The 11,320-nt window shown below is 42.0% G+C and overlaps 1 protein-coding gene across 2 annotated transcripts; it reads right to left on the reverse strand.

The window, feature by feature from the left end:
• Positions 1 to 6: 6 nt before the first annotated feature.
• On the reverse strand, positions 7 to 11,278 carry LOC119555308 (titin). Of its 2 annotated transcripts, XM_037866626.1 has the most exons (11): positions 10,671 to 11,278; positions 6,474 to 9,103; positions 2,916 to 6,398; positions 2,536 to 2,858; positions 2,159 to 2,469; positions 2,046 to 2,100; positions 1,797 to 1,987; positions 1,249 to 1,739; positions 1,030 to 1,186; positions 775 to 966; positions 7 to 715 (listed from the first exon to the last, which is right to left on the reverse strand). In XM_037866626.1, exons 1-11 carry the CDS (start codon positions 11,014 to 11,016, stop codon positions 201 to 203), a joined length of 8,694 nt encoding a protein of 2,897 aa, XP_037722554.1. In that variant the 5' UTR covers positions 11,017 to 11,278; the 3' UTR covers positions 7 to 200. The 2 variants fall into 2 exon arrangements, with proteins under 2 accessions (XP_037722554.1, XP_037722555.1); XM_037866627.1 differs by lacking the exon at positions 10,671 to 11,278 and having other exon boundaries at positions 2,916 to 6,417; positions 6,474 to 6,683.
• Between the last annotated feature and the right edge of the window lie 42 nt (positions 11,279 to 11,320).

Consider the following 11,320-nt stretch of genomic DNA (forward strand, 5'->3'; position numbering starts at 1 on the left):
TCCATATAAAATATATAATATATATATTTTTACAACAACTATAAATAAATTATATATAAACAATTTTAGATCATAATTTAACTGCCCTAAGACGAGTTCTATAACTAGTAACCTTATATGGTAAAACAATAATTTATAATCTCAGATGATGCTTGTTCAAAAGACATTCAGTTGCCAGAGAAAAGTGTGGGAGAAATCCTTTAGAAGAATTTGTCCCGCTCGAAGTTGAGGATTCGCAGCATGCCGTGTTCTGCGCCAATGGCCACCCAAGTGTGGGCAGGCGAATTCCAATTGCAACGAACGCAATTGGATCTAGTCAGGGCCAGGGAGTGTATGTTTTGCGGTCGACGCTGGGCGTTCAGGTATGCGGATTTTCGACTATGGGGCTCAGGCACCAGCGGATTGATTTGCACCCCATAGTCCCGGATAAACTCCTCTGCACTGATGGGATCCTTGGGCTTGGGAGTAGTCTCGCCCAGATGATGCAGCTCGGTGGTGGATACGGCCCGTGTGTTGACCGTGGACTTTAGCAGTGCAGGACCACAGTTGAGGTCTCGCACATCCAGGAACACTAGGTCACCGTTGTCCGTTACGAACACCATGTGATTTTGCTGACAATTCGAGTGCATGTCACGTATTGTCGTCAGTGTTCCATCAAGGGTCCTGTGCTCGAATTGTATTCCCGACACACTAACTGCTATCGAACGACTAAAGTCTGCAATCGAATTTCTCATAAGTCTTAAAGAGGCATTAGTCACAAAAAATATAGCTTACGTGAGCTGCTGACGACTAGTGTTTCCCAAATAGGAGACCAGGCTAAAGTAGCCATGTACAGATTGCAGATAGGGTCTTGTGTCAGTATAAAAGGTTTCGACCAGTTCGCAATATCATAGATTTTAAATTGACGTATTGTAGTGCCAACTGCAAGCCAACGCGGTCCATTATTGTCGTAATGGAGATCCATAACTAAGGGGAAATCAAATTAATTAGAAAAATTTAATTAAGGTAAGCTGTAGTGATGGAACTTACATTGGATATTCCGCTCGCCTATGTAAAAGAAATGCACAGGCACAAAATAGGTCTGATTGTTCCGGTTAATACAATTGATATTGTCTTCCCCGCTAATGTCCCAAAACGCAATGTAGCCACTGCTATAGCCCGTAGCTATGAAATTGTGTCCCAATGACTGCAAGGAAAGTTTGTATTTAATTTCACAAAGAAAAATACAAGTATAGTCAAGAAACTCACCTGCGACCAACAAATTTTGGTGCACTGATCCTGAACAGGATTGTTCACATCCAAACTGAGTATAATCAAGGATTGGAGTTGAATTACAACATTCTCCTCTGCGTTCACATCTTTTTCCAGCTCCAAAGGCAGCGCATAAATGCAGACATCACTCAAGGAATTCGCCACAGCCAAAAGACCCAAACGATTCGATGTTGTATCATAGCCACCGCTGGGCAAAAAGCAGAAACTGTTGACTGGCCCATGGGGCACACGAATTCCATAATGAAGCTCCGGTCGAATGGTCCATGATTTGTTCGTCTGTTTGCCGGCAGAAACCGTGCATTTCAGCAGCATCAAGAGGGCATCTTCGTCCTTTAATTTTGTATGTCTTGCAAAGGATTTCATCTTTGGACGCAGGGAGCACAGCAAATACTGATTCATAACTTTCGGCGGTAGCGGCACCCAGGCGAGTTGTTTAATAGACTGCCCCAGGTAGCCCACATATTCACCTGCAAATAAAGTTATATTGATTAGGTCTACAATTCTGTATCGTTACTTATACGTACCTTCTTTATTGAAGCCCTCAAACGGTGCCAATTGCTTCCACACGTCTTCGGTGGTTATTTTACCATATGCATACCGCATGGATGCCGTGTCCTTAGAGGGCAGCAAAGCATTAGCCTCCTGTGGAGAAACCTTCGCAAAGTTTGGCAGTAGTTCGGCGAACAACAGATCAGTGTTATAATTGAGGTGCACACTTGAAAATACAATCCAAATTTTATTAACTGTCAATAAGTTTTACCTGGCTAACTTACAATTCGTTCCATTTATGAGTCGCCCTAGCCTCCAAGTGGTGATATCGTGAGAGTACTGTAGTGTGTTGAATAAATTAATTTCAGATTCTACTCATCATTGGGGTTTTACTCACAAGGCTTCTGGAGACATTCTCCCAGGTTAACTGCCCGTTTAAGCGTCCTCTTCCTGTCAATGTCTCCACGTCTGCTTGATTTCTTTCGTTTGGTTGTGGAAGAGTTTTCAGCCAGGCTGCCCTCATCCTCGGAGCTTAAGGAGTCCTCATTGGAATCAACTCCTTCCGAGTCATATTCCTCAGACGACTCCTTGTCCTTGGTCATATCGTAGTCCGAGGAATCGCCATCGAAATCGTTTTTGGCGGAACTCTCTTCCCCCGGCTTTTGCAAAGTCAGATGCTCTCCTATTTTCTTTAATTTTGTTTCAGCCCTGAAAAATAAACGAATGGAATAAAATCTTTTAACAGCGCTATTTTCAACGACTTTATGAACTTACTTGATAGTAGACTTCCGTTTGGCACGGCCCGCATTGCTGTATACCGGTTCACCAACATTTCCTTCCGCAGGCTCCGAATCTTCCTCAATCCGGGACGCCTGGCGCTTTGGACAGGTACGTATATGACTCGGTAGTGAGAGTTTGGTATAAGAGCGTTGGCAGAAATCGCACAGCAGGCGCTGCTTGTTGCCACAACCCTCCAGGTGAAGCATCATGCCCAGGTAAGATCCCAATTGGTGATTGCACAGACGACATTTTAGCTTTTCGCCGCTATTCTGGAGATAATTCTTCATCATATTCATCACAGAAGTACGCGTGATTTTCTGCAAATGGATTATGGTTAGAAGCTTATTTTTAAAGATACTGGTAGGTTAACGCACCTTGGGTGTTTCTCCCACAAGCCAACCCACTCCATAATGCTCTCCAAGATGACGAAGCCAATTGTTCTTGTCGCTGCGAGCCAAACACAAACCACATTGCTGAGGACCTTCACCCTTGCCATCTTCTGTTAAGATTTCTTCCGTGTCCAACTGTTCTCGCCTTCTTATGAGCAGCAGCCGTAGATTAAAGTCCACTACACTTACGGTTTCCGAACTCTCTTCAGTCTTCTGTTTCTTGGCTGACTCTGAATCCATATCAGCAGGAGCAGCGCGCTTTCTTCCCCTTTTTGATGGAACCTTTGGCTCTTCACATATGGGTGAAGACATCTCGCTCAAATTTGAGGTCCTGCATTTGCGTGACTTCGGAGTTGATGCTAGCACTGGTGTGGTAGCTGCATTACTTCTTCTGCCCTTCCTAGGAGCAGACTCGGGAATTGCAATTTCTTCGGAGGCACTAACTGATGAGATGGGAGTGTCTGGTGGGACTGATCCATAACGAGATGGACTCTTCCGTTTAACCCGCGCCACCAAAGAATCAGCTTCAACTGGGCGAGGTTCTTCTGGTGGTATAGTCACCACTGCCGGCTGAGTTTCTGCTGGAGGTAATGCCTTTGAACTGATAGTGGACCTTTTTCCCCTTGACTTTTTAGATGTAGTTGGCTGGATAGGTTCATCTGCGGCTTGAGTTGTTTCGTTTTTAATCTCTGTAAGTGATTCTTCTGGACTTAAGTTAGGTTTGGGAGGCGGTTCGACTTCAGTAACCGGCGAAACTGTTACTTTCGATGTCCTACTTTGGGATTGACGTTTTTTCTTTGTTTTTACATCATTTGTTGGCTGGTTTAATTCTTCGGTAGCTTCAACATCGTCCAGTTTCTCTTGTAAATCGGAATTCAAAGTGTTTCCCTCAGTTGCTACAACGTCTTCAGTATGGACAACATGGGGAACTAATTTTGGCGATTTACTTCGAGATTTTCGGCTTCCTTTCGGATTGACATTTACTTTTGGTTCCTCGGAAGCTATAACTGTGGCCATCATATTCCCTGAATCTTTATTAACAATGTCGGTTACATTTTCAGGCTCAGAAACTGTGGGAGTTATTGAAGTTGGATCAACTTTACTAAAACGGGAATGTCTTTTTCTCTTCGGTCTTTGGGAACTATCCTCTTTAATCGCTTCCTCTGAACCTTTAACTGGTTCATTTTCGGTAACAGAAGGTACGGTAACTAATGGAACTTGTAGCTTTGGCGTTTTACTCCGAGTTTTTCGCTTTGTATCCCCTTCCTTCCTAGAACTGGCATTCTCAGATAGAAGTTCGGGATTTTCAACTGGTTCGGGTTGAACCACGGGTGGCACTTCAGATTTTGGTGTAGTGGAGCGGAATTTTCGTTTTCCTTTTGATTTTTTAGATGTTTGTGGCTCCTCTAGCGACTTTTCCGCTGAATTTGTATTTTCTGCTGTTGCTGGAGGTACATCTTTCTCAGGAGATTTAATATCCTCTTGTGCTTTAAGTTTTTCTGTATCACCAGTAGAAGCCCCTTTATTTTCTGAAATGAGGTCTGGATTTGCCACCGATTCAGTTTGAGTAGCTTTTATTTTTGGCGCAATACACCGAGATTTTCGTTTTCCTCTTGATATTTTTGACTTTTCAATGGTTTTTTCTTCCTCCTGATTTTCTATAGAATCTTTATTTTCCATATTCTTTGCTGTCGTTATAGGCGAAGGATGTATCTCTGGAGCTTCCACTCCTTCAAGTCTTCCCTCGGGTGCTTTAATCTCCTCCTCTTTTTTCTGAGCACCTGTTTCAGAAAGTTGCTCCGTACATTTCATTGCTTCGGGTGCAGTAAATTCTTTAGAACTACTCCGAGACTTCCGTTTTCCCCTAGACTTTACAGTATTTCCAGAATTTGTAATGGTTTCTTCTTCTTTCAGCTTTTCCTTTGAATCTCTATTTTCCACATGTTTCAAAATTGCAGCTGGCGGTGGAGGTACATTTACATTTTCAGACGCATTAACTTCTTCCAAGACTCCTTTTAGCTCTGTGTTTTCTAAGGATGCTGGAGATTTTGAACGACTTCGCGTCTGTCGTTTTTTCGTGGTTATAATATTCGTTAAACTTTCTTTACTTGTAGAAGCTTCTCTTGGAGTTCCTATACCAGCAATTACAATTGATTTAAATGACCTTCTCCTACTCCTCCGTAATTTACTGTCAGTCATTGATAAATCATTTTCTTTAATCAAAGCATCCGGCTGTTTTTCCTCTATAACAGTATTAGTTTTTTGTTCCGTGTCTTTATTGGAAGGTTCCAAAAGTGACTCTTTAGGAATATTGCTAGGTGAATTGGTCTCCAAATCAGTTTTGGGAGGATTTGCAATTCTCGAATCATTTAGGGTAGGTATAATTGAACCGACTGCGGCATCACATACCCCATCGTCATTACAAACTTCAGTAGATTTTTCATTTACTAGTGCTTCCCATGTAGTCGATCGCTCCATTGGATATTCGTCACACCTTTGGTTTCCATCCGTCGAAACGTTATCCCCAAAATCTATTGGACTCGTAGGAGCGCCGTAACTGCTATTTGAATCATCGGAAAATGGTTCTACAATGGTATGCTTCTTGAAAGTGTACTGGGTATCAACCTCGGAATTTTTAACTGGTCCACGTGTCTCTGCAGACTGCTGCTCCTCCTCAGTCTCGTCGTAATCGGGAGTTGCGTCATCGCTTATGTCCGTTTCGTTGATCTTCATTTGTTTAAGTCGCTTGCTTCTTACAGGAGTTTTGGAACGCTTTTCATCTTTGTCATCGAAGCCCAGAAATATGGAACCATCATCGTCACTTGTGCTGGAAGTGGGAATGCGACCTCCCACATTTGCACTAACTGGATGGAGAAATTCAAAATGATTTTGCTTTTCTGGTGCATTTTTCTGCGCCACTTTTGAGGATCTTTTGCTGAGAACAGGTCGCGTTTTGACAAGTTTTTTGCGGGGTACTGGTTTCGTTGGTTCTTCTAATTTAGGTATTGGCGATAGCTTCTTGGTTTGGGGAATCACCTTCTCGGCGGTCAAGTGCCCAAGTAAATTTTGTATTCCTGTGACATTAGGAGAGCTATAGGCACTGGAATTTAACTCGCTGGACTCCTTGCGAAATGGCAATTGGGCCTCGCCTTGGGGCATAGGCGGAACCTGTGAGAGGACTTCTATTAGGGAGACAATATTTTTTGATGTTGCGGGTTGTGAATCCTCCTGGGCCTCCTGACTACTGCTCTGTGTACTGGCTTTACTTTTGGGCATTTTAGGAGGATGATACAATTGGGTTAGATCTCGTTCAGTGGATGACTTGGTTGTAATTTCTTGTTCTTCCTGGATATTCAGTTTTGGTATTTCGACTTCCTCTTCTTCGGGTGGGATATTTGCAGAATCTTCATCATGTGGACTAGCAACTTCTTCTCGGGACTTATTGACTTCTTCTTCATCTGCTGGCACCTTTGAATTGTTTTTAGCACTAGATAAATTAAGATTTACTTTGTCTGAGCTTAGGCTATCAGAATTGACTATTACCTCGATTGCTGCGACTCCGTATCGGTCCTCCAGCAAGCTGTGATCGATAGCCGTCGTCTGCTCATCGTCCTCCTCAAATTCTAGCTTTGTCTTCTTTGCTTCAAAGGGCTTTGGGATGCTCGGTCTTTTTGTACGTTGCACTAAATTAATTTTAGCTTTTTTGGATCTGATAGGTGCCCTTTTTACGGGTCTGGTATCCTTCACAGGCTCTGGATCGGAAACTGACTTTATTTCCTCCAAAGACCTTTCAGAATCTTTTATCTTTTGAGGTTCTCCTGCCACAGTTGAGGGTAAGTCTAGATTAGCTGTTTCCTCTTTGGCTTCATCAAGAGTTCTTGTTTCAGTTTCAATCTTATCGGGAGGATTTGGTAAGTTGACTTGCACATTTGCATCCTCCAGAACTGAGTCTGCAACACCTTCTACATCCAGGGATGACATATCCATCGTGGCCACACTGCTTTGCATCATCATCGCATTTGGACTGATGCGAAGTATGTTTGCACTATCGCTGTTTACATCTAAAGTAGCGTGCAGTATATTCATATCATCCAATTTGACAATCTTTCCAATGGGCAAATCGTCTTCAAGCTGGGGAGACTCCTTAACGGGCGACACACCAGTAAAATCGTTCTCAGCCTGGGGAGACTTCTTGACGGGCGAGACACCAGTAAAAGAACAACTACCTCCTCCAAAAAGAGCGTTTAATCTTTGTTCCTCCGGCGAAAGTTCCATGAAGCTGCTTTCGTCTAGATCTTTCTCTGCAGTCAGTTGGGCTATAAAATCCACTGCGGATTGGACTTTTTGCACTGGTGATGGGGCCACCTGAGAATTGGACTTGATGTTACACACTGGTGAAGTGGGCGCTGAACAATTCGAAGCGCTTGGCTGCGTAGTAGGCCTTACAGGAAGTTCATCTAGTTTTGAAGCTGAAGGAACGTAAGGAGGCAAGTCGGGATGGCTAAGTTCTGAAGATTCTCTTTCGTTTAGCTCCTTCGTTTCATAAGTCGAAGGAATACAGACTGGCAAGTCAAGATAACTGGGTTCCATGGACACATGCCCCTGCAAGTTTTCTGGTTCGGGCAAGACAACAGCGTTTGTCCCATCTGTTGATTCTCCTACTTGCGGGGTCAAAGAAATATATTCAGAAGTAATTTTTTCAGGATATTGTATTGCTTCAGAAGAGACCGAGGCTGGCTCTTTTCGCTCCGGAGTTGAGGGAATATATACAGGGAAATCCAGAGGGTTTGGAACTGTGTTCACTTCTTCCGTTTCCAAAGTTGATGAAATGCATCCTGCGTGTTTGATCGGGCTTGATTTATTTGCCATCTCTTCACAATATTCTTTTGGTTCAGATGTAGCAAGAACGTCTTCAGACAAATGAAGCGTGCTTGATGTCTCAGATACAGATCCAGGCAACTGTTCAGGCTCAGGAACTGACGGGATATACACTGGCATTGACTCCTCTTCAGGATGGTCCTTTGCAACTGTAGTTTCATATGATTGAAGAGGTGAAATATCTGCAGGTATTGGATTTGATTGAAGAGGAGAAATATCTGCAGGTAATGGCTTTGATTGAAGATTTGAACCAGTACAAGGTGACAACTCGTTGATTTTATTTAAAGCCGGACTATGTACAGGAACGGTGCTTTCCTCAACAGTTTGTGGAGCAAACAGTGGAGTATGTTTTCTTTGAAGTATTGAGTTAATGGCAAGAGGCGTTTCAATTGGTGGAGTAAGGTCCTTTGAATTAAGTGGCTTCAGTGTTTGCGGGAGTTTAACCTGCTCCGCCTGATTGCGAATCTCTTTGGCCATCTCGGCCAGCTTCTCCTTCGATACCTTTAACTTATTGGCGTTCATAATAACCTTGCCCATGATCCTTTTGGATTGGATAGTGGGTTGAACGGGTGTTTCCATAGGTTTCACCTGTATCACAGTGGTTGTCACTGGAGCGTTTGGCAGTCGCAGCCCACTCAAATCAATCTTCTCGTTGGGTGCCAACACCTTGTTCTCCAGCACAATCAGTGGTGGTGAAGGGCTCTTGTGGAGTCTTATGGGGACCGCAGAAGCTGCTTGAGCTATCGAAACTTGTGGAGGTGGAGGTCGTATCAGCGACTGATGTTGGGTAGGAAGTTGAGAGGAATAATGCGACGGTTGCTGTACCGGGATCCTTTGGGAACTTTGCGAAACTTGCTGGATTGAAAACTGTGCAGACTGCTGTTCAGGTGTAGATTTCTGATTCATCAACTGCTTGTTACTCGATCCGCACAAGTCTCGATGTTTGGGCAGTTGATTCACCAGATTGAGCAGCAGTGGTGGCTGCTTTTGGCGCACAGTCAAGTCCGCCTTTGCAATAGGCACAGAGAAGGCAGCAGGAGATGTAGGGATTGCTACACTGCGAGGAGCTGATCCCTGGGCAGAAGATGATGGCAACTTAGAAGCTGCCTTGGAGGTTGTCGGCTGCTGCTGGGGCTGCGTGCCAATAGCCATGGTCTTGTTAAGTATCCTGTTCTTTAATAGCGCCTTGACTTGCTTCGAACGGTCGCCATCCGTTGGATTAGGAATCGGCTGGATCGGCACCGTTTTTTCGATAAATTCCGAGATCATAATACGTTTCACCAAGGGTTGCGGCGCTGTAAATTAAGAAATTAAATCTTTAGATTAAGAATGGTTTGGTTAATAATATCCAATAAAATGTTAGTATATGTTATGTTATCTTAGTTATGTTTACAATTAATCCACTATAAAATTGTTGTAACAAATTACTTGTAGTCCTTAAGAGTCCTTAAATTTAAAAAACAAATGTAGATATGATAACTTCTTATAGTCAATAAAAAAGTGTATTAAAATAAAATAAAAACCACTAAAACGGCTGTCCAGAAAACTGCCCCTATAAAGAGAGCTAAAACTAATTTGAAAACGCAAATAAAACACTTCTATAGTAAAAGATTAATATCATCATTATGCAAACAGTAAATTAAACTGGATGAAGCTTTTACATACATAAAAGAAAAACAATCGCACACACAAACGGCAGTTGACCATGCCGGGATTTGAACCCGGGCCAAAAAGCGAACTATGTTTCCCTCACATCGACACTTCGTCCCTAACCTCATTTGCAGCGCGCACTTACAGGTTGGGCCATCGAAAGAATATAGACGGGAGTGGCGAAAGTGTCTCTTGAAGCTAGTTTAGAGGATGGGTATTCAAAAAAAAAATATTCCACCTATGCACGCGCATTATAGTTTATGAATTCTAGGGGTTTTGTTTATTTTTGTCGGTATAATGTCACTTTATATTTTTAAACATTTTATTTTGGATTTTTTACTAAAAACTTGGTTGGCAAAGGTTTTGTCGATATAAAATTTTAAACTAACTTAATTTATTCATTAGCATAACATTTAATATCGATTAGACCAAGTTTTTACAAACACTAAATTTAAATATTTAAAATTTAACAAAAACTAAATTTAAATATTTAAAATTTTAGGTATAATTTTTAAATGTTTAAATAAATTTTGTTACATAATTATTTCAAACATGTGTTATAAATATACCGACCAAAAATTTACAAAAACCCTAACATTTTCAGACTATAATCACCATGCTCAGGTGGTTTACTTTGTTTATAACGCTTTAAAAACTAAGAGACAAACTTCTCATCCGGGCAAGTAACTTTTCTAAAGGTATTTTATACTCTGTATATAAAATTGTAAGTTGAGGTTAAATTATATACAAGCGTTCGAACCTTATATGTTTTTAAAACAAATATTAAAAAATTAAAATTAATATTTTATTTACAATTTAAACTCGAGTTATGTATTAGATAAACAGTTTGTACTATAAAGGATGAACGAACGGAAGTGCAATCGAATGAACCCCCCTATTTTCACTAACCCTCTTGAGGGTAGTTGATTAATATACCTTAAACTATAAAAGAAAAATATAATATTTTGGAAGATGGAAAAATGGAACGCATTCGCCGTGAGACGAACTCGGGAGAATCAGCGCGAACCACAACTCTATGGCAATATTTGCCGTCGCCTCTAACAACTGCGCCATCGCGTCGGTTTTCACTCGCGTGTCCCAAACTCGTACAACCAATTCAGAAGATTTTGAAAAAATTGTCAAAACCCCCGACTAATTAACGGTTTTTCATAAATGCACAGTTAAAAAAAATCAAATAAAAAAGAACTTTACCAGGCTGACGCAATTGTTGCTGTTGCGACTGCAATTTGCTCTCTGTCGCGGTCGACGTCGACTGCGCAGCGGCAGAGGGGGAAGGTTTACTGGATGACGGGGTGTCCACCTTCTTGGCTTCCAGTTTCTGCTTCCTCAGGACCTCGGCCAACTGCCTGTCAAGTCCCGCTTCCTTTAGCTTGTTGAAATCCAGCTGAATCTTCTTAATTATCCGCTTGGGAGGAGCTGCATTTCTGGTGGCTTGTGGAGCAGGGGCCATAGTGGCATTACTAGGATTTGGTTGATTGGGACTGGAGGCCACTGGCGCCGGTGGACCCATGGTGGTCTGCCTCCTAGAATCATCCATTTCGGCTACAATTTGCTTATCCCGTAAGATAGAATCACCTATTTCATGAAAATGACGACAGAAACCCTAATTCTTTCACACTCGATTTGATTGCACGCCTTTAGTTGATCTCGTTTTTCCGTTATCCGGCAGTAGCCAGGATTTTAAAAGCAATTAAATCTCGTTTTCCTGGAGTAAATCTCCTCACCAACACTATTATTTCATTATTTCAGACCCTTGTCTGGACATTTTTCACTTTTTTAAATTATAAAAAGAATCAAGCATGTGCATAGAGGTGAAGAAACATCGATATCAACAACGATTA

Source organism: Drosophila subpulchrella, chromosome 3L, assembly GCF_014743375.2.
Source record: "Drosophila subpulchrella strain 33 F10 #4 breed RU33 chromosome 3L, RU_Dsub_v1.1 Primary Assembly, whole genome shotgun sequence".
In the NCBI taxonomy this organism is placed as follows: domain Eukaryota; kingdom Metazoa; phylum Arthropoda; class Insecta; order Diptera; family Drosophilidae; genus Drosophila; species Drosophila subpulchrella.